Source organism: Gossypium raimondii, chromosome 13 (assembly GCF_025698545.1).
Source record: "Gossypium raimondii isolate GPD5lz chromosome 13, ASM2569854v1, whole genome shotgun sequence".
NCBI classification, from domain to species: domain Eukaryota; kingdom Viridiplantae; phylum Streptophyta; class Magnoliopsida; order Malvales; family Malvaceae; genus Gossypium; species Gossypium raimondii.
Window position 1 is genome coordinate 58,714,659 of NC_068577.1, and position 24,303 is coordinate 58,738,961.

Below are 24,303 nucleotides of genomic sequence, written 5' to 3' on the forward strand. Positions count from 1 at the left end.
TAACATTGTTGATCGCCTTAAACTTGTTCCTGAGTATAGATTGCCTTCCATTCGACGAGGAGCCAATATGGCAGCTGATTGGGTTGCGACTCAATTCAAACGGAAGATGTGTCCAGAGAATTGGCTTTCACAGCCACCATCTTCTTTTGTCAATGTGCTTAGTAGAGATGGACTACCGGCTCCACCCTAAGTGTTTTGTTTTGCTTGTATTTGGGGGAATTTGAGTTTCTGCTTGAGGTGGTTCTCATGTATTCCTTCCAGGATTATTGGTTTTTTTTTTCTTTTGTTTACTGTTTGTACTCTCATGGGTTGGTTTATTTTTTTTAATAAAAGTTTCTGAATTTGTTTCTGGTAAAAAAAATTGTAATTTACCCAATATCAAATTTAATTTAACTTGTTTTAATTATGCACTAAGATAGCATATGTACACACAAAAATATTGTAGTACATAGCTATGGCTAGTCAGGAAATGGCTAAAGTCAAAGCTTGGCATACTGATACAAATTAAGTGGAATCCATATCGCTTGAGAAATGGGAGTTGGAAATCTTCATTTTTGTTCAATATGCGAATGGAAATTGGAGTGTTGCTCCAAAGAAAAAAAAAAAAAGAATTAATGTAAAGTAACGTGCCTAATTTAAATGTGATGCCATCCACCTCCTTGCTGGTTTTAATTTTTTCTCATCCATATATCATCTCTTTGTAGGACCTACCTTAATTTCTAATCACAAAATCACTGTTTCCCTGCCTACCTTCGTGTTCTTCTCATCTATAATTTCCTTGTATTAATTGCCTTTAATTTGGACATATTTACCATATTTATTTTCGTTGGTACATTAATTTTAATTTAGTGTAATTATATACAATAAATCAATATAAAATGATGTTAATTCAATAATATTATTAATAATTTATGAAAATTAAATTTAATTAAAATTTTACATATAAAATTACATTAAATTAAAATTCATGTAACATTACATATTAAATAAAAAATTAATTTTAATATTTATGTCAAGAAATGATTCATCAAAGTATTGATAGTATAGTATCTTTCTTTCTTTTTGGGATTCTCTCTCATCATCCTCCACACAAATTGTTAATATTGCTGCTACTAACAAAGTGTAGCCACAGATATTCGGACCCTTTGCATCGATATTGCTCAGTCAAATCAATCTCATCTTTCTCTCCCACAATTAAATCTTTGATTGAATGCCAAAAAGTACTCCTTCATTTACCAATATCACTACAATTCTTGCACTAGATACCCATTTCTCTAAGGAACACCAACCTTTTTATCTTAATTTCTTCATCATCAATTCCTGTAGGTGTCAACCTGGATCAAATGTTAGTTTCTCACGTGCACTAGTGAAAATGGCGTTATCTTATTCATGCTAAACTAACGTATTATTGGCTACTCCAGCCAGCCAGCCCAGAGCCATCACCTTTCTTTCTCTCTCTTTTGGCTGCTTCTTCTTCTTCTTTTCTTTTGTTGATAGGACTCTTTTGGCTTCTTTAATTTGGTGTCTTCTCTTCTCTTGTCTCCTCTCCCCTCCTCTTACAAATATCCATCCCCCCATCTTCTTAACTAAAATAATACATATCGTTTTTCTCCCACTTCCAACGTATATCTATATACACCTTATTCTGTACAAGATATATATTACTTGCTTTTAGTTAATTTCAATTTTCTTGTACGTCGTCCAGCTAGCTAGCTTGCTCAAACATGATGCGTAAAAAGCAGTTCGATGAAGCCAAGGATCATGACTACGTTGAAACTGATCCTTCTGGACGATATGGTCGGGTAAGTAATTGCAAATTCTCATCTTAATTTCCTCTACTTTTTTTCCCGACATGCTTCTTGCTGAATTTCACAAGCATTTTTCATGTGAAAAGATTTGTTTTTCTTTTAGCCTTATAAGAAGTTTATATCGAATAAAATTAAACTGCAAAAGAACGGGGGCGGGGGAGCGTGATTTAATTTACAATTCCGTGGATGCTTATGATCGAATTCGCATCAGATTGTTTTCCGAATATTTGTTAAACTCGTCTTTAGGGGGTGGGTGGTCAACAGTAATTGGTAGCTATCACTAGCACGACTCTTCCAGCAAGTTGATGGCCTATGACTATGAGTGGATTAACATTTTTAAAATAAATAAATTATCAAAATGGATTACATTAAAATAGGTTATTGAAGGTCATTTAATATTCAATTATTAATTTCGCCGTTAGCATCAGACAACTTTACATTATAATATAAATTAAATTAGAACAAAAAAAAAGGCTACTAATAATAACAATTGTGGAAGCAACTAATGCACGTGGAATTCGATCATTTACTCGAGGGCTTCACAAAAAAAAAAAAAAAAAAGAGAAGAAAATGTTGTTAATTCCTGGTTGGACATTGATTTGATCAGTCTATTGTTTCCAAAATGCACCCATTAGTTTGAAGAAATGCTGGGGAAAGGTGCAATGAAAACAGTGTATAAAGCAATCGATGAGGTGCTGGGAATGGAGGTGGCGTGGAACCAGGTAAAACTGAATGAGGTGCTCCGATCGCCAGAGGATTTGCAGAGGCTGTACTCAGAAGTTCACCTCCTCAGCACCCTCAATCATGACTCTATCATAAGATTCCACTCCTCCTGGATCGATGTTCATCGCAAGACCTTCAATTTCATAACTGAAATGTTCACTTCAGGATCTCTCAGAGAGTACTGCTCTTTCTTACTCTTCTTCTACTCCTACCTCTTCAACACAAGTAAATAAACCACTAATTGATGATGAGATTGCTGTCAACCAAATCTGCAGATACAGGAAGAAATATAAACGAGTAGACATCCGCGCCATTAAGAATTGGGCTCGCCAAATACTGCAGGGTCTTGTATATCTGCATGCTCATGACCCTCCAGTTATTCACAGAGACCTTAAGTGTGACAACATTTTTGTTAATGGCCATCTTGGGCAAGTCAAGATTGGCGATTTAGGGCTTGCAGCCATTCTCCGAGGATCCAAATCAGCCCACAGTGTTATAGGTACCCACCGTTTCTTTATTCCATGCTTGCTTGCTATATGTAGGTATGTTACCTCTAGAGTGTTTGACTCCAATGTCCATCGATAGGCACTCCAGAGTTCATGGCACCAGAATTATATGAAGAGGATTACAATCAACTCGTTGATGTCTACTCTTTTGGCATGTGTGTGTTAGAGATGCTTACATCCGAATATCCATATAGTGAATGTGCCAATCCAGCTCAAATTTACAAGAAAGTGACCTCGGTATGGTCCAGTTTCAATGGCAGTATTAGATTTAATAAGTCGATCTTACTTAATCGGAGTTTGACTGACATGCATGCCACTTCCTTTGTTCAGGGGAAGCTACCAGGGGCATTCTACCAGATTCAAGACTTGGATGCACAGAGATTTATTGGCAAATGTCTAGTAAATGCTTCTAACAGATTATCAGCGGAACAACTATTGCTTGACCCATTTCTCGCTAAGGATGAAGCGACGAGGCTTGGGAGTCCAAAGCTCTTTCTAAATCAAAGTGAAATCGAGAAATTGCACCTCAACGATAATCCACCCAGAACAGACATGACCATCACTGGGAAGCTTAATCCTGAAGATGATACCATCTTCCTTAAAGTTCAGATTGCAGATACAGAGGGTATGAGATCAGGCCCTATTTTTTCATGTTACTAACATATCCAATTGTTTGAAAAAAAGTAGTGAATCATTCTCATCCACACGGCCTTGTGTTGCAGGTTCTACTAGGAACATCTACTTTCCCTTTGATATTGTGGAAGATACGCCATTGGATGTGGCAACTGAAATGGTGAAGGAGCTTGAGATAACCGATTGGGATCCACTTGAAATTGCAGAAATGATTGATGGTGAAATTTCAGCTCTAGTCCCACAATGGAAAAAATCAGACCTCCCTAGACATCAAGCCCATAATACATATAACTACCAGGAAGATGATGATGATGGGTGTCATCATCCGTTTTACTCTTTCTCCTCCTGTTCTTCATCCCAAATGTCTGTCTTGATGTCACATGGCTGCGATTGGCTCCGAGGTAAGATTCTAGTGTATATATTGTTTGTCAATCCATATATGTTTGTTGCACTAATGTTTAGGTTTTCCTTCCTAGACTGAGTTATATTATCCATGGGGTTGCAAACTATTCTTTGTCTGGTCACTTTCGGTATCACATAATTATTTACTTAAACTGGCCTTAGAATTAAGCAAAATAATAAATAAAAAAGAGAAATCATTGTCAAATTGTTATCGCAGATGATGATACCAGCTCTCAGAGCTCTTCGCACTCAGGAATTTATTCCAACTTTAGTTACTTGTCTGGAGATGACCACAATCCTGATATGAGCCCTACAACAACAGCACGCAAACATGTCAGCTCAAGAATTCACAACTCGACAAGATTTTGGCATGGAGAAAGTTCAAGAAGCGGGCTGTCAATAGGTAGTAGTAAGGGTTTGGAATCACACGCAGCTTGTAGTTCAAAACATACGAGATTGTTGATGGGCAATCGAAAGCTGACAAGGAATCGATCGCTAGTAGATATTAGGAGCCAACTACTTCACCGATCATTAGTGGAAGAGGTGAGTAAGAGACGGTTGTTTAAGACTGTTGGAGCTGTGGAGGATATTGGGTTTCAGTCACCTTGTGAGGTTCCTACCAAAAGGACACAGAAGACTTCAGGGAAGAACCGCATAAAATCCTAGGCCTAGCTCTCCACTCCCACCAGTTTTACACGTCAATGCTCCACTCACTGCCTTTCTTTTAATTTCATCACCCAGGGATGGACGACTGCATCAAGTACACCCCGAGTTTGGCCTTAAGAAGACATAAATAAGGGATTAATTGAGTCGTGTATATTGGCTATACGATTATCTTTGATTACGGAGTGCTTTGGGTAAAATTGAGACATTTTCCAGCATAAGATATAAGATATATGATTACGGAGTGTTGGGTATAATAATAAGATATATTGCATTCTTAAAAGGAGGATGCAAGTTCTAACTTTAAAATTAACATTGTTGAGAGGGCAACCACAAACATCCATTATGAACATTAAAATAGACCTGTAGAATACCAAAAAATAAAAAATCTACTTCAAAATTAATAAACTCAAACATAAACTTTTAATTAATTTATTTAGATTTGAAATTAATATTTTTTTGCTTTTAAGTATGTTAAAAATAAAATAATTTAATTTAATTAAAATATAGTTCCTTGACTTACAATTAAGTTATTAACTTTTACAAATTTAAATTGATATTTTACAAAATTTTATAAAAATTTCAATATTTAATAATTTATAGATAAAATTATACTAAATAAATGTATAAAAGAATAATTATATAAAATTTTAAAATTTTACAAAAGCTATTATTATAAAATATAAATGATAACTTTTTATTTTTAATAATATAATTATTTTAACAGACAAATATTATTAAACTAAAAGCTATTAGCATTTACTACTTGAATATTTTGGTTTTATATAATATTTGTTTTATATTAAAGAAAAATCATTTCATTAAATTAAAATTAGGATAAAAGAGAAAATGAGGAGAACCTAAACCCAAGCTAATAGGCTTACCCAATACAGTTGATCCTATATCCCCTCATTTTCGCCTAAATTATGATTACAAGACATTAAAATTTTCACAATAGAAGGATAAATAATAAATTCAGAGTATCTGCATGTCAAAAGTTATCATTGCCTAGAAATGAGCAGTTTTATTAGCATTCTTACATATCCAATGATACACCATGAACCTCATTCATCTGTGGCAGGATTGCCTGAACCTCATGAACCATGCGAGCAGCCAGCTAACCGTGAAGGTAGCCATTAGCATGCTGCTTGACACACCCCTGTTGGCACTTGATGCTTCCATTTTAAAGCGGCATTTCTATTAAACCATATGCTCCTTATGCTATATAAGATTTTTTTCTCCACGTGCCATTTGTTGATCCATAACAACCATGTTGTTTAAGATATGAGTGAAAAAACTTGAGTTTGATGTGATGAGTTAAAGGTATGATCAACTCCCTTAGGGAGATTAAAATAAAGCCCAAATCAAAATTACCATAGTAAATGATAACCAAGGGTTTTTAGGATTATTTAATTATTTTTAGAAAATGTTTAATAATTGATCAATAAATGGTTATTTAATTATAGTTTCAGATAACATTAATTTGCATCACTATTTATATCTTATGAAATCAAAAGAAATAAATAAAAATAGTCTTTGTTAGTAAAATTTTAATTTTCTCAAACAATATTAAAAATACATGATAAATATTCGATTCTATCTATAAAATAAATATTGAAAATGTATGAATTGTAAATATATTTGGTTCGAGACTTAATTTGTCAAATTGTCCCATGCTCTCATGTTTCGGTTTGAAACATTATTATTTGATATATTCTTTAAAGTTTTAAAATTAATTATGTTGTATAAAATGTAATTTAAAGTTAAATTCATTAATACTTAAAAATAGGGTGAAGATAAAAGATGATAATCTATTTCAAAATTAATAAAATTTAAATCAATTCTTTGAGTTTCAATTAATAAAACTTCTCTACTTAAGTATGTTAGAAATGAAATAAACTAATTTAATTAAAATATAGTTAGTTAACGTCATTAAATTCTAAAGTTTTTAATTGCTTTTTTTAATAAAATTGGTAGAGAATAATTTCAACATTTTATAATTTATGGATACATTTATACTAAATGAAGAGATAATTATATATAATTTTAAAATTTTAGAAAAGCTATTAATATGAATGATATATATTTTTAATTTTAATAACATGATTAAACATTTGAGTTTGAAATTATAATAACTTTGTTAATTATTAAAAGGATCGTATAAAATAAGGTTAAATGGTTGACAACGTAACAACCTACTTCATAATTATAATTGTATAAATTATATAAGCTATTAATAATAAACAACTTTTACGTTAAAAAGCCAAAATTTTTAGTGCATTATATTTTTAATTATAATTATAATTTTAAAATTATGTTAATTCACAATTTAGTATTTTAAACGAAAAGTTTAAAAATTAATAAAATATTTAAGTAAAACTAATTAATATGTTACGAATAATTGAAAATTACAGTGATATTTTAGTAAGTAATGAAACACATAGTAGTTAATTCAAAACAAAGTTGCAAATTATTATAGATAAGAGAATAATTATAAAATTCACCATTAAATTTTCAAAATTTGCTCAAGCTATTAATAAGAATAATATCCTCTATACATTTACAAATGGCATCGTTATTATAATATCAATCTTATGTTATCGAGGCTTGTCAGGTTCAAAATCCAAGCCATGTCTGGTGAGTGGTGTCCCTAGCCACTTGGAGCTCTCTCTCAGGCCTCCAATCAGCAAGCATATTGGGCTAGATCGGTGAAAATCTTAGCTCACCGTGCTCTTTGGATTTGCAAATTTAGTACTTTATGGTCTAGCCGAAATCACTCATAAATTATTATTATATCTAATGCAGACAAGTTATTCAATTCGAAAAACATTCGGATCTAACCTGAATAGAATTTGAAAATAAAGAAAATAAAAATAATTAAAAGTATAAATTTAAGAACATTAATAAGGACTCAAAACAATAAATAGTTAAAGAAAATGAAAATTAAAATTAAAAGATAAAAGATGGATTAAATAAACCGATGAATATGGATAGAAAATAGTTGTCCAACTAAACTATTTGAGATATAAACTCCAATAAATTCAATTAATAACTATAATCGACCCTTCAAAAATAATTCTTATCAAATTGAAGGATGAAGAATCGATTCTCATGACTTCTTAAAGAAAACAAAAAAATTCCAAATATTACATGAAAGTAAGTTCAAATCTGCTAATAAAATCTACTGTCTTTCACATTTCCCTTTCATTTGTAATTAGTATCAGAGCCTGGAGTAACGATACTTGCAGAAATAATATCGTAGTATTTATTGTCAGTTCTTATATTTTATTTACAATTTCGTTTATTTCATGGTTATTTATCTTAAAACTCATATATCTATTATTCTGTCTTTCTATTGTCTGTTTATGTCTGTGTGAGACTTTAGGCCTTTGAAAGTAAAGACATAAAAAGATAACTGAAGGTTTTAGATACCAAAGATAAATTTCATGAAAGAAACAGATTGTCTATATAAAATAAAATTTGCAATCATACTATGCATATTGACTCTAAAAATGAAAATAATATTTCAGCTCGAGTAAATGTTTTAATAGTTTAATAGATATTACTTCTATATATTTTCATAAATTATATAACAAAGTAAGCAAAATAGAACAAGAAGTAAATAATTTAGGAGCGATTCTGAATTAGATTTGAACAATGAATTTAAAGAAATATTATCTAATGTTAATAATAAATTAGAACAAGTTCTTATTAATAAAAATATAGAACAAGAGATAGATTTAGGACATTTATATTATGGAAATAGTAATATTATATTAACTTTGTCGAGGAAGAAGATACTTTTTCGGAAGAATCATCTTCTACTAATAAAAGAAATAAAAAAACCTGAAAAACATAAAAGAAAATATACTCATCAATAAAATATGATTTTCAATCCTATAAACAACTTATAGAACATTGAAAGTATAAATTCACTAAGAGTTCGATAAAAATGAAAGAGTTGAATATTTAAAATTAATAGAACAATTTTATGAAAAACATAAAGATTTATTTACTTTATTTAACTATCATTATATGTTAAACTATGAACCTACTGCATGTAGTAGTTCTAGTAATTACGATAATTCTATAAACCTAGAAGACCTAAAAGTTACAAATTATAAATCGATGAAGAAAATACTTCAAGCAGATGAAGACGAAAATATAGAAATACCGAACCTATGGATCTTGGTAAAAATATCCTTATGGAAAAAGAAAAATAGAGTCGATCTTCAAAATGATGATTATAGATCTTTTAATAAAATTTTAAAAAGTTGAAAATACAACTAGAATTTTGGTAATAAAATAGAAAATATAGCTATAAATGAAATAAAAACTAAAATCTAGGAGAATCATCTACTTAACCAGTTCCACATAAAATAGATGATTTAAATAAAAGAAATGTTGCTCAAGGAGGAATATATTTAGATTTAATTAATATTCCTACAGCAGACTATGAAAAAAACCATAGATGACTGGACACAATCTATGACTATTGTTGTAAACAACAACAATATGTTGTCAAAAGAAAAAAATTAAACTATTTTGTTGGAACATTTCAAGGAGATGTTCTACAATTTCTAAAAAGATGAGAAGAATCGATAAAGGAAAATAACAAAAGGGTAGTTAATCAACCGATAGGAACTCCCAAATATCTTTTAAAAGGTTTAACTTTTATTCTAAAAACAAAATTTTGTGGCTATTTTGATAAAAAAGATCAAGATAGTATATCTAGTTATATATTGTCAAAAATCATATTATGTGATATTAGATATTTAGAAGAATTCTCTAAAATTTTCTTCATAAATATCAAAAACTAAAAATGAAAATATAGAATTTTAGAAAACCAATATTTTCATAAATTACCACCACCGTGGGATGAGATATGTATAAAAAATATGTTTCTTATTTAGAAAAGCATAGTAAAATAGTTGGTGTACCATCGAAAATATAGACTCTATAGGAAATAGAATAAATTTTACAAAAGAAAGAATAACTTTATATTATTTACAAAGTAAAGCTTCTAAACAAGTTAAGCATAAATTAAGTACTAAACATTGTACAAAATTTTTAGAAAATGAATGGGAATTTGGATGTAAACCAATACATCTTAACACTTATAAAAGACATAAAAAGAAAAATAGAAGGTATAAACTAGTTAGATGGAAACCGGAAATAGAAAATATACTGGTTATAATAAAAAGAAAAGATTGGTTAGAAGAAAACTTCTAAAAAATTAAAAACAAATATGTAAATATTTTATATGTGATGAAGAAGGTCACATAGCACCAAATTGTCCTAATAAAGGAAAAGTGCAAAGAAAATGATTAAAACACTTGAAGAACAAGACCTACAAATATGTTCGAAGAGGAAATAAATCCTAAAGAAATATTATATAAATTAATATCGAAAAAGATTTTGATACAGATGAAAAGAATATATATTTATGTTTAATACAGAAGTAGTTCTAATAATCAATTAGAAGAAATTCCTAAAATGAACAACAATATATAAAATTAAGAAATTTAATTGGAGAAGAAAAAACTTTTATGATGAAATGATAGAAAAATAAATAAAAATCATATTTCTAAAGAAGAAATATATAAAATATCTAAATTCAAGATATGGTAAAGACATATAGAAAAATAAATGATAATACAATAGCTAAAGATACTAGAGGAGGATTAATGAAATCCTATTATTTACTAAAGATAAATTTAAGAGGATTAAAAGAAATATTCTCAAGTTCAATATATACATTTAGGAATAACAATGATAACTATTAGAATTTTATTTAGAAAAGGTCATGATATACCGATAATAGCAGTTTGCTAGATAAAAGATTTGAAAATCCAATAAAAGCACTTATTGGAGAAATTCAATCAAACTTACATACAAAAGCGATAGGATTTAAAGTTAAACCAAATTACTTTATATCTATTACTGAATCTCTAATAGAAGAGTGTTTATGTCTAAGAAATCGGACAAAAACTCGAAATTAATGATTTAGCGAAGATCTAGCAATAAGTTGGACTTCTATTAATGAATATACAAATACAACACAGAGAAATCAAATAGATTAATAATAAAATTATTGAGCTCTTTGAACTTAATAAATTTACTACTGAAGTAAAACCAAAATTATTACATTTAAGAGATCTATCAATACCAAAAGATGGATGATAGAAAAGATAAGTAGAACAAGTACTTCTAAACCTGTAAGTACTATAGAATATATGTAAATCGGAGATAAATTATATTTTAAAAATATTGCTATAACAAATACAAATGATAATTTAATTTATACTCCAATAGAGGAAGAAGAGGATAGTATAAGTACAAGTTCTACATTAATAGGAATGAAAAGCAGTTCATATTCTGTTTTCCTCAGAACCAATTAGAAATTCTAGAAATACTAGAATGGAATAAATACAAACTTCAACAATTATTCAACAAATGAAAATTGGAATAAGTGATGTAATTACATTTTCAAATTTCTAATTCAGGAAATATTACACATATATTGAAATTACATTTCAATTTAGAGAATATAAAACACATTCCTTGTATGCTTTATTTGATACAAGAGCTACAACCAAGAGTTGCAGAAAAGAATGTCATTCTTGTAGAAAATGAGAATCTATGAAACATCCAATAAAAGCAATAGGGATAGATGGTAATGAAACCATAATCCAATATAAAGCTAAAATGTACCAATCTATATAAATAATGTAAGATTTGTGATATCCAAAATATTATGTTTTCCGTAATGCATGGAGATATATTATTAAGAAATAATTTTATATACCAACATTTACCATTCTCTATATATAAAAATTTAATTACATTATCTAGAAAAATCTTCAGTAGAAATATCATTAGTAGAAAATCATAAATTTGTGCGTGATAAAAATTTTGCACCACCAAGAAAAGAATAGATTAAACAACTTGAAACAAGTTATTGGTTGTTTAAAATTTTAGAAAATAATTTTAGTGAAGAACCAATAAAATTATGGCAAAATAGCCCTAGATATTGTGAAATTAAATTGGAAAATCTCTATAAAATTATTAGAGTTAAACCAATACTAAACAAGATATAGATGAATTTGATATACAAATTAGAGAATTATTAGAAAAATGATTAATATAAAAACTAATAGTTCACATTCTAGTCTAGCTTTTATGGTTAGAAATCATGCTGAAATAAAAGAGGAAAAGCTAGAATAGTTATTAACTATAAAAGATTAAATCAAAATTTTATTTTTATGGATATTTTAGTTCACATTCTAGTCTAGCTTTTATGGTTAGAAATCATGCTGAAATAAAAGAGGAAAAGCTAGAATAGTTATTAACTATAAAAGATTAAATCAAAATTTTATTTTGATGGATATTTTATTACAAGAAAGGATGTTTTAATTAATCTAGCTAAACAAGCAAAATATTTTAGTAAATTTGATTGTAAATTGGGATTTTGACAAATCATGCTAACCAAAGAATCTAAACCTTTGATAGCTTTTAGTACACTCAATGGACATTATCAATGGAGAGCAATGCCATTTGGATTATGTAATGCACCACAAATCTTTCAAAAATGGAAAGATGGATGGATTCTATATTTAACAAATATAAAAAAATTTGTGTAATCTATATAGATGATATTTTAATATTTTCAAATACATTAGAAAAACATAGAAAACATTTAAATATTATTTCTCAAGAATTCATAAAACATGGAATCATATTAAGCCCTAAGAAAATAGAGTTCGAAAAAATAGAAATAGAATTTTTAGGATTAAAATTATCCGCAGATGGTCTTAAACTACAAGATCATATTATTGTAAAAATAAAAGAATTCCTGAAAATATTGAAGATAAAAAGTAACTTCAACAATTTTGAGAATTATTAATTATGGAAGAAATTTCTTTCCTAACTTATCTGAAAAATAGGTAAGTTATATGAAAAATTAAAAAAGGATAAAGCTTTTATCCGGTCTAAAAAGAATCGAAATTATACAAAACCTAAAATCTGAAATAAATCATATTCCAAAAATTTATTTACCTAAACAATGTGATAAATTAATTTTAGAAACAGATACCTCACAAAATTATTGGGGATGTATTTTAAAAGCTAAAACAATAAATTATGAAGAACTAATATGTGGATATAGTTCAGAAAATTTAAATCAAATGAAATTAATTATGTTATATATGAAAAAAATTATTAGCAATAAAAAAGGAATAAAAAACTTTCTTATATATTTAGCACTCGAAAAATTTATTATAAAAACTGATAATCAGGCAGTTAAACAATTCCTTACTAATAAAAGTTTGGAAACTGTACCTAGGAGAATTAGATGGTACAATGAATTATATACTTTTAATTTTGAAGTTTTACATGTAAAAAGAACTGATAATATTATTGTTGATTATCTTAGCAAGCCCTATGGATAGAGGTAAAAAACCTCTACAAAAAGTTGGTGAATGGACTACTGTCCAGTTGTCCATAAAAGACCCAACAAAGGGAAAACAATAAATCCTAATCAAGGATATTATATTTCATATCCAATGGTAAGACAACTAGTTGAACTCATTTATCTTTTACACCAAAAACGATAAGTCAATTTCCTTGGTCCCAAGATCCGAACTCAGCATATCAAGCTAGTTACGCTAAAATAATAAAAGGAGCAGAAAATTTGTTGAAAACACAACAAAATCAAGAAATAAAAGATTTTTATAATCGAGGCTTACCATTAGAATTATATAACTTTATTAATGAAATATGGAAAACTCATATTTCTGAACAAAAAGCTAATTTTAGAAGAGCTCTTACTAAGCTTTCACAATTTTTAGTTGAAAAAACAACTAAAGAAAATGAAGCTCATGATTTATTACTAAAATCTATTTTGTATAGAGATTGGGAAGAGCTTGAAATAGGTTATTTAGATATTAAGGGCCAGTTATTCATTACTTAAAAAAAACACTTCTGACTCTAAAAGCACTTTTGGAAGAAAAGCTGTGCAGAACAAGCTGCTTTTGCTTGAAACTTTTAGCTTTTCAGAAGTGTTTTTCAAAAACACTTCTGAAAAGGAAAAGCTAAAATTCCAAAAGTATTTTTGGTGCTTAATTATTTTTTCACCCCTCCAATAACATAATACTTTCCTCTTTTTTTCTTGGAGCTTAATTACAAATGTGTTAAAATCATTAATTAAAAATAAAAAAAATATTTTTAAAATACTAATTACAAATATTTAATGGTTATATTTAAATATTTAAAATATAATTTATATATTCTAATTAAATTTTATAAATAATTAATATTTATTGCTTAAAAATATTTAAAATTTATAATTCATATATTAAAATATTAACAAGTTATAATAATTTTTATATTCTTACTAAAATATAATAATATTAACTAATTTAAATATTATTTAAATGCTTATTTGTTACTTGATAATAACATGTCTAAAATGAACATTTTATTTCGAAAAACACTTTTGACAGTAATACTAAACACTCAAATTTTAAACTAAAATTTTCAAAAGCACTTCTCAAAATCACTTTTCCACAAAGACTTTTCAAAATACTTTTCAAAAGTAATGAAGAACTGACCCTAAGGAGATAAACAATCTTCTTGATATATTTCAATATTTTATTAATAAAGGAACAAATAGTCTTATATTATGAATAAAATGTTTAGGCTTTGTTTATATAATAAAGCTAGAAAAATTCTACTGTGGAAATTTTTACAAAAATAAATGGAGCTATTTGCAAATAGCAAGCTCAATTTCAAAAAGCTTTTTCGAATATTTCTACAAGTTTATGCTTTTATTAATGATTTAGATGAAAAATTCCTACTATAAAATTTAGACTTGATCACGAACCATTTGATATAAGCAGTATTGAATTGAGTTTTGTTAAAAAATAACAAATGCAAAATTTCTATTTTCATTTATTAAAAGATTTTCCTGCATTTATTAAATCTACATTATTACGCATGATATATGAAGATGATTTTTACTGTTATTTTTATCTTGAAATAAGTAGTCTTATTGATATAGCTGAAAAAGGAAAATTTTATCAGCCATATCAAATTTGGATTATTCAAAAAATGATTAGAAGTCCTAAATTATCAACAGTCAAAGAAGACAAAGGACACTTAACAAAAAACATTGACAAGTGTTACAATAATTCCAGTTATTATCAAATCCAAGCAGTGATAGATTTAATAATAAAAGCCCAATATTTACTTCAGCAAAAGAATTATAAACTCTGGACTGATGGAAGAAGAATATTGGCATATGATATTGAAAATATCCAGGATGACATTGAAAATATCCAGGATGACAGAGATGAAAAATCCATGCAACTATTAGAAAAGATAGCTGACATGGAGATAGACGTTTTCCATCACACAGAATAGAGGAAATCAAGAACACGTGAGAGATTTGGAACTCACCACCAAGACTGTCAACAGATTCATTACATCTAGATGACATAGAGTTAATGACTCTAAATGATACTCAAGAAGGATAAAGCCAAACAAGGAAGCCATGTGGGAGAATAACAACCAAGAAAGGAGCATTCAAGTTTAGAGGTTACTTAAAGGATAAAGCCAAACTTAATTTTTTATTCGAGTTGATCCAAATAACTCGATTAATTTAAATAACTCGAACTATTTAATTTAAAATTTAAAAATTTTATCGAATTTTTCGAATCAAATCGAATTTTACTCAAACCTAGAGCTACGTGAGGTGTTTTTCATGAAAAATACTAGAAGCCTTTTCATTCCACAATCACGCAAGAAAAGCCTTCAGAAATGGTGGTCTTAATTTACTGATGTTGAAAGAAGAGAAAATTATTGTTAAATAAATAAATATAATGCTCCTTTGAGTACTTGTTATCCAGCTAATCAAACACACACTTGAGGCTGGGAATGGAATGAGATCAGCATGGGAACACACTGTTCCAAAGTGGCAGGTTTAACCACAGGTAGAAAGAGGGTGAAAACTGAATTCGGAGCTCCCAAGTCCCAATATATTTATATATGCTAATATCTGCTTGGATATGAAGATTCGGGGTGCCTTACAGACAAGGTGGCCTCTACCCTGCCCATTATGCTAAAGGCAAGCTAACGTGGAACTACTGCCTTGGCGTCTGGTGAGTGTCTATTGTCTAACCTTCTTTCAGCTTTAATATATAGCATAATAATTAATAATGAAGGATTAACTTTAGACAAGATTGGAGGCCTAAATTGCAATTCTAGCTGACTAAACTTTTCGAGTCTATTAATTTCTTTTACAACTTGACAGCATATTTAATTTGTGATGTAGACCTATATGTATATACTTCTTCGAAAAGAGCTTTCAATCTTATGTATGCCGGAATGGCAGATACAATCAATATGGAACTTCCTAAGCCAACTTCGACGGAGCAGAGCATATATAAATAAATATTCCAACCCTTTACCCCACATTCCTCATTTACTAATTTCCAACTGTATACAGAATACCAGTAAGAGTCGCATTCATGCAAAAGCAATCATGCTTGTCCAGTAAAAGCTAAGCAATCATATTGATGACGCTCTTCAGGCTTACTTGATATTGTAAGTAACAATCTCCTTTTGCTTTTCCTTTTCCTTGTTGGACCTTGTTTTGGTTTACTCGTCTCACTCACAAATCCGCTTAATTAAGTTGTTTGCTGACCCAAATATCTCATTGTTAATTTTTACTGTTTGCTCCATCCTCTTGCTACTACAAACGAGTTATCACTTAATTCTTACAAGATTTACTCTATAAATTTCTTAACTGCTTAGCCTATTATATATTTATACCTTTCTGACTCCTCCTAGATATTTCATATTATACAAAACATTTTCCACCTGTTTCATGATATTAAGAAACTTTTATCATGCTTAATAATCATGGTCTTACAATATTATGAGATTTTTCATTATTATTATCCAACAAGTGGCTTCTTGTGTTATAATTATGCTTCGCGACAAAAAGGATCACAGCATGGACAGACACTCCATAGTACAAGAGTGTATGCTAGAACAGTGTTCACTCCCGCCCATCTGGAAACTTACCTCTAAATGTAATATAAGAATTCATAATCTTGCTTGATCAGAATACTTAAGAAAAGATATTCGACATAAATAAATAAAAAAATGAGAAAAGAAATAAAAGCTGAAAACAGGCCAAGTCAACAACATTTATTTCTGGGAATTTTACAAGCGTAGGTTGGTCATATCAAGCCAGATTTGCTCGAAAGCTTTAATGATAAGATCGTGGTATTGATTAGAATTAAGAGAAAGATAACAAGCAAGAAGATCTTCTAGTTCCTTTGAACTCCTAATGTTATTCTCCACAATCATCTCAACCATAGAATTCCTGAAGTCTCTCTGTGGATCCAGCGAAGACTTGACGACTGCAAGACTTTCTGCAATGCTCCTATTCCTAAACTTTAAGTACCTACAAGGTGACATGCTCTTTCGCGCATAAGCAGCTTGAATCTTCTTGCTTGCAATTTTTGGAGAATTGGCCCGAAGCTTTATTCCAGGAGTACCAAGTGACTTTCTCACCAGAGGACTACTTCTGGGAGATGAACTCGTCATCAACTTGGTGCATTCATCTGCCTTATGATTGGACTTTGGTAGCTTTGTCAATATTGGAGGAAGCTCAAGTTCAGATATTGCGTCGAATTTGCTTGTGTTATGCATGTCGATGATGATATCAGTAGTGGAAGAACTAAGTTGACAATTGTAAGAAGTGGAGGGTGGAGGAGCCAAAAATTCATCATCCTCTGAGTTGGATGATTCAGGGTAACTCCCAAATGGAGAAAGAGAATAGTGATGAGCAGAGTTGTTAAGTATGGGTATGGCATGGTGGCTGAAACCAGCAGACGCAGATGAGATGGCTCTGGGAGAAGGCTTGTAAACTGCTCTTCTTCTGTCTCTTCTCTTCAATGATTTTCTTGGTGGATCGCCGGAGGCTTCGACATGTAATCTGGCAGCTTTGAAAGGTTCCGAGGTGAAGTGCCTAGGCTTGGAATTGTGGTGTGTTTGTGATGTGGGAGGTTTCTTTTGGTTGCTGTGATGTGTTCGGGTTTTGTTCATGTCTTTGAGCTTGTAAAACCAGGCATTTGGTATCATATCTGAGAACCTGAACCTGTAATTACCCATCTGAGACTTAGATAATACAACTCTTTCTTTGTCACTTCACCACGCTACTTGGACAATGGACACCCCTCTAATTCTCTGCATCTTTCACACTTGCTTTCTGCTTTCTTTCCTCTCTATTTAATACTAAAGCCTTTTTCTGCCCTCAAGCATAATTTAATAATAATAATAATAATAATAATAATAATAAGCTTACAGCTATCCAAAGGGTACAAAAATAGTCTGCCCAATTATTATGCTTCTCTTTGTGCCCGTTTATAATTTATTCACACTGGATTTTTTTTTTTTTTAAGAAAAAGTAATTTGTCCCTTGAGAGAACCAAAGTTTACATTCAGAGAAGAGACACCCTTAATTCTTAGCGGTACAAAGCAAAGGAACGAACCAAAGCCTCCTTTCTAAAATATAGCGGCAAGTGAAAACAATGCCTACCTCAATGTACTCAAAACTAAATTACACCAAGTCCATTAGGATCTTATTCTTTTTTTGGATAAATTTGCTTTTATTTACCCAGTAAGCAGAATTTTGCTACGAAAATTATAAAGAAAAACTAATGCTTACAAATATCTATCCTATACATTTGGAATTCCCCATGCTGTACGAAGTCTTCTATTATTTGATCACTCATTCACAATAACACCCATATGCCTCATTCTCATTATCTGCTTTATTTTTCCTATAATTTCTTGCTCTGTGTTCCTCAAATTCATGAATTGTATACCATTTCTCTCCTTTCATATCAGGTAAAGATGTGCACTCCATGCCAGTCTCAAAATAACAGCAATAAGCGCCCTTCACAAATTCATTGAATAAAACTTAGATTAATCTTCAACTAGAAAATCAGGTTTAGAAACCCCATATAATAAAGAGAAAAAATAAAACTAGGAATGGTTATGTCTCCATCTCCCATAAATCTTAATCTAATAATGTTTATTAATAGGAAAAATAATATAATTGAGAAAATACAAAAATTCCCTTAATTAAATAAAACAGAATTTTTCTAGGTTTTTTTGGCAAATTTCACATCAAACTTCCAAGTCATTTTCGAATGTCTCCCTGACACCTTTTTTTGCTCAGGCCATCAAATAATTTCAGTTAGATCTTTCAATTTCCTTCGAATCGGTATATTATGATCTCAAAACAAAGGTCTGTAGCTCAAGTTATGGCCAAAATACTGAAGTTGTGCTATGGTGAAAGTCCTAACCGCACAAAATTTTTGTCAAAAATAAACTTTAAGGTCACTTTTTCCAAGTATTCCCTAAATAAAATATAAGTATAAATAATAGAGAAATGTCACAAATAAATAAAGAAATTACGCACTTATGACAACACAATTCAAAGCAATTTGTTTTAATAAATTGCCAACTCCACATATGAACATGAATAGGTTTTCCCAGGGAAAAGGGAAGTGGTTACTTCCAATTGGCACTTAGTAGGCTACTTCAAAAACTTGCCTCAACAATCTTCCCCTTAGCCAACCAGGAAACTAATCGTCAGAACAACTATAGCTCCCCCTCATCACAAGCCTTATTCTAACATATCTAACTTAAAGCATAATTAAGTAAATCAACCATTAATGTTTTTTTTCTAGAATTTACATCAATAAACAAAATACTATAATTATATCTAAGTAGGATGTGGAGAAGTAAATATGCACCAAAGCAAAGTCAACCAAATACCAATAATATTCATAAATTTTTCACTTTTACAAAAAAAAAAAAGAATGAAAAAAAAAGCAACAAAACAACTCCCATTAGTAGGAGTAGCAAAATAAAACTTAGCATCAACATCACTCCAACCTTTAACGAATCGACGTCGTGACTTCAAGGGTGCAATGTCATGACTTTGAAAACAATGATTTGATGTTGCGACCTCAAATAGGGGACGCCGTGATGTTGAAAGTTGGTGTCAGAACAACCATGTGGTGGTGCCACGACTTTGTAAGCAAAATCCTATAAATTTATCATTTTTGGTTTCTAACAGCCTCTGGATGTACTAACGTCCAGGGTGTGAATACTACAATTAAAGAAATAAAAATTGCATAAAAGAGTGAACTTTGGAAGACTAGAATGTAAACTCAATCAGATCTAGACATGGGTGATTAGTTCGCTTCAATGGTCATGACTAATTCTTATTTTAGGTTTTTATTCAATCAGCTAGTCGCTACGTAGCAGGATCTCTTGATCTTCCACTAAACTAACGAGTCAGCAAGAACTACTTATCTCTCAACCTTACAGTCCAGACCAGTTCAAGGCTAAGGTGTTCACGAATAGGTCATACCCATTTTGGGTTAATTCCCACCTAAATGACTTCCTAGGATTGTCAAGCCTAGGGTTTAAGCCCTTCCTCTCCCAAACAATTGATCCGGTAAGAAAATCGTACATAACAATTAGTCAATCACACCTCCACTCACTAATCCCCCATAAGAGGATTAATTCCTTATGGAGTCCATAAACATCATAAACTTGATAATAAATATATGCATAGAGAATAAATCAAGAGTAGAGTTAAGATAATCCTGATTGTATTCGATTGATGAAGTGCAAAAATTCACTGGCGCTTTTTCGCGTTTACAATTCAAAATCTCCGAAGAAGACAAGGAAAATAATTGAAAAGAAATCTAAAATCTAAGAGAAGAAAACTGAGAAAACTAATTTACAGGGAAAAAGTGAGGATAAAAAAAATCCTTAAACAAGTGCTAACTAAGCCAATTTATAGAACTAGGATAGTCGTTGTCCTCAACCTTAGGTTAGTTGAAGTTTTCATGTTTAATTTTCATTTTGCGAACCAAAACTCCCCTGGCTCATAGTTGTTTCCCGTACAAGGTTAATGTCGTGACACTCAGTGTCTGTGTCGCAACATCGAAGGCAGTATGCTCTGGTTCAAGGGTGACTTCAGGGATGTGTCGCGACATCCTATGGCTATGTCCCAAAACCAAAGGCAAGCTTGCAATTATTGCATTCTGCTCCCTATGTTGCGACATCAAACTTCCCGTTTTGCAACACAACGACCAGCATTGAGTTCCTACACCTTTGACATGCACACTCACTAAGTATGTTAGCTCACCTTTAGGCCTCATTCAGCCCCTAAGGTTATAGAAAAACTCAAAATATAATTTTTTTATTGAATTTCAAGTTTAGATAGAAAACTTAGCTAAAACATAATAAAAATGCTTGTATTCAAGCTCCTTAAGTGCGAAACTAGTTTTAATCTCTACACTGAATTACGATAGATCAGTTTCAACCTATCATATAGAATAATATAGTTGATTTTTATGACCTAAAAAGAAAAAAATCACAATATAAGGGTTCATTCCAATTCCTCAAGTCATCATATCATGAAACTTAGGTACATAAAGTTCGCTAAACTTATTGAGATCAAAAAATTCAAATGGAATTAAACATGATAACAAAACTAGGTATAAACTAAACGATTTCCCAACCTTCACATACAAACATAACCTTAACCCACAAATACAACATTGAAATTCACATTAGTGATGACCATTTACATATCAAAAGACTCGATATACATGCCACAATATTAGATGCCAAAATGAGCATATTTCTACCGTCTTGATGATAGTGTGATATCTAAACTAATTCGGCTTTGAGAGTTCCGAAGACTAAGGATCTATATGTAAAGAAAACAACAATAGGTAAGCATTTAATGTTTAGTAAGTTCAAATGGAATTAATAACACTTACCTTGATCATAGGTGAGCAAGTTAACTACCAAAAGATTAGGCATACATCTAGCTAGAACATGACACATAATGTCACCAACAAAGTGAGCATAAGAAACATAGGTATCCATATGTATTAAACATTATAAACATGACCCAATACATCACTAAATTGTACCAATTAAAATAAGTTCATCACAGTTTCATATACTTTCATCAAACTACTAATCCATGCCATTACAAATTTAACCACATACCTTTATAATTTATCAAATTTGATTTTTTTTTCATTTTCCGATTTCAAGATTCAATTTTAGCATTTCTTCCAATGAAATCCTCGTAAAACGGACTCAAACATGCGGGTGAACTACACCACACCAAGATAGCTCGTATGAGCATAAACTACACTACACCAGAGCACTGAAGTGCAAAGCCTGTAGGCATCAAATGTATATACACATACAAATATATCCCTCCACCACACCAAGGTCTTCAAAGAGACAATGAGACATAATCTCCAAAGAGACACTGAAGTGCAAGGTCTTCAAATATGTTAGATCCCAAAATAACACATAATCTCCACATCGTCAACTAACCTGTACACAAGAACGTATAAGAACCTATTGGCATGGCAAGTGTATCCCGACCCTTCACTAAGTTCACATCGGCATCAATTATTCATATTTGTATAGACATAAGCTATGACTATCACATATCAACTATTGAAATTCATCGATCAAGTCTGAACACGAATCACACATACAATTAATTCATGATGCATTTAAATTTTCTTGTCATTCTTCTAGTTAGCAATCAATAGATATAACATCATTCACTTATCACAACTCATCTCAATTCATTTATGTTCCTAGTCAAGTATGCTAATTTCTACCAAAACCTTAACATAAGTTCAAATATAGATAGAATGAAAATAAACACAAGCATGCCTATTTAACAACAAAGGATAGTAAGTTCCATAAGAACTTACCTTTCAAAACACAAAACGAGTAGATTTCTAAGGGTCTTTCCTCTACATGCTCCACTTTTATCCAATTCTTATTATACACAACAATATATATATACACACCAAATCAATAATATATATTAGCACACAATATTCATTAAACGGCTAACCAAAAATGATTCCATGTGATGAATGATCCTATTTAATCTCCTTTTTTAATACACTCCTATTTTTTATTTTATTCAATTTAGCCCCTGAACTCGAGATAATCATGTTTTTCGATTCCTAGCTTCGGATCAAAATTTGATTTCACATTCTTTCATTAGGAACCCTATAATTTCTATTCTTAGCATAATTTCATAAAAAAATTACCATTTATTCAATTTAGCCCCTAATTTAAAAAGTTAACAAATAAGTTTATATAACTTTATAATTTAGTCCTTATCGTGATCTAAACTTAACAACTATCAAATTCAAGCCTAATTCATCAATTTATCAACAATGACAACTTACTAAAATTTGAACAATTTGATACATGGGCTAACTAAATCAAACTCTCATAATTATAAATCTATAAAAATTACAAGAAAAGAGCTTAGTTTCTTACCAAATTAATGGTTGAATACGAAAGGGACTTGAAAGCTTTTATTGGCTTTTCATCTATGGTGGTGGATGGTGGTATAGTGAAGAAGATCATGAAAATTCCACTATCATATTTATACCTAATTAGTCTTTAATTAATCTAGTTTAATCGACTTAATTAAACTTTAATCATGTTAATAATATTACTAATTAATCTAAGTGGAATCTAACGTACTCATCCATTAACTCATGCCAAAAATTTGTTTAATTGTCATTTTGGTCATTTGGATAATTGCTATTTAAGTCCTCAAATTTTTTCTTAATTTAAACTCAATAGTGATTGGGCTTTTACAAATTAGTCCTTGAGCTTTAATCAACTAATTTCTCGGTTAAATTACTTATTCGAACTTCAATATATTTTTATATCAACTTCGTAAATACTTCTATTTTACATTTATACACTCAATTTATGAAAATGAAGTTTCGAAATCACATTTTTCGGTACTACTGAAAATCAAGATGCTACAGTATTTACCGCATGCTGTCTTCCTTGGGTAAAAGAGAAACTATCGACTACTGACGATGAATATAAAAAGCTAGAGGACACTTGCACTTTTGGAGTATGTCACAAGTAGCCATTTGATGTCATTTGTTCACCAGTACGAACATCTTCTTCAGTTGTTACTAGCCTTTCTAATAAAGAGACAGCTGAAGGAACTTGTAGCAACTAATGGAGATCAACAATCATGGAGAAAAGAGAAAGCATTTACCATTGAAGTTGCAGTCGCAGTATATATCATGGAGATCAACAATCGATGTCACTCGTGAACATGAGGTTATTGACTTATTAACCCTTAATATTTTTTATTGCACCAAAAGGAAAAACCCCTCAATATTTTTTAAAGCTATTATATATATCATTTATTACTATATTTGAAATTGAAATTTTTAAAATTGAAACCCTCTGAACACGTTTAAACTAGAGGTGATCATGGGTTGGGCTATCCAGCCCGGCCCAACGATCAGCCAGAAAAATGAGAAGATTCGAGTAAAAATATAAGTCCGAAATATGAGATTGAGCTAAAAAACGAAGCCCGTTTAGAAAATAAGTCGGGCCTCAAGTAAAATTTTTTTGCTCAGACCCGGCCCGGCCCGAATTAT

General features: G+C 30.4%; 2 protein-coding genes across 2 annotated transcripts; one reads left to right on the top strand and one right to left on the bottom strand.

Moving 5' to 3' along the window:
• Positions 1 to 1,225: 1,225 nt before the first annotated feature.
• LOC105783737 (probable serine/threonine-protein kinase WNK4) lies at positions 1,226 to 5,044 on the top strand. The gene is made up of 7 exons (XM_012609355.2): positions 1,226 to 1,802; positions 2,444 to 2,709; positions 2,807 to 3,030; positions 3,117 to 3,274; positions 3,368 to 3,662; positions 3,760 to 4,071; positions 4,290 to 5,044. Exons 1-7 carry the CDS (start codon positions 1,725 to 1,727, stop codon positions 4,736 to 4,738), a joined length of 1,782 nt encoding a protein of 593 aa, XP_012464809.1. The 5' UTR covers positions 1,226 to 1,724; the 3' UTR covers positions 4,739 to 5,044.
• An 11,872-nt stretch (positions 5,045 to 16,916) lies between these two features.
• On the bottom strand, positions 16,917 to 18,074 carry LOC105782946 (transcription repressor OFP3). Its single transcript, XM_012608061.2, has one exon. The coding sequence runs from the start codon at positions 17,915 to 17,917 to the stop codon at positions 16,964 to 16,966; it is 954 nt and encodes a 317-aa protein (XP_012463515.1). The 5' UTR covers positions 17,918 to 18,074; the 3' UTR covers positions 16,917 to 16,963.
• Positions 18,075 to 24,303: the final 6,229 nt, after the last annotated feature.

What these genes read in the sequence shown, in the direction of transcription:
- LOC105783737 (XM_012609355.2), top strand. Translation starts at nt 1,725, where the DNA reads ATGATGCGTAAAAAGCAGTTCGATGAAGCCAAGGATCATGACTACGTT. An exon ending in ACTTCAGGATCTCTCAGAGA is followed by an intron (nt 2,710 to 2,806) that starts GTACTGCTCTTT and finishes CCAAATCTGCAG; the next exon opens with ATACAGGAAGAAATATAAAC. An exon ending in TCAGATTGCAGATACAGAGG is followed by an intron (nt 3,663 to 3,759) that starts GTATGAGATCAG and finishes CTTGTGTTGCAG; the next exon opens with GTTCTACTAGGAACATCTAC.
- LOC105782946 (XM_012608061.2), bottom strand. Translation starts at nt 17,917, where the DNA reads ATGGGTAATTACAGGTTCAGGTTCTCAGATATGATACCAAATGCCTGG.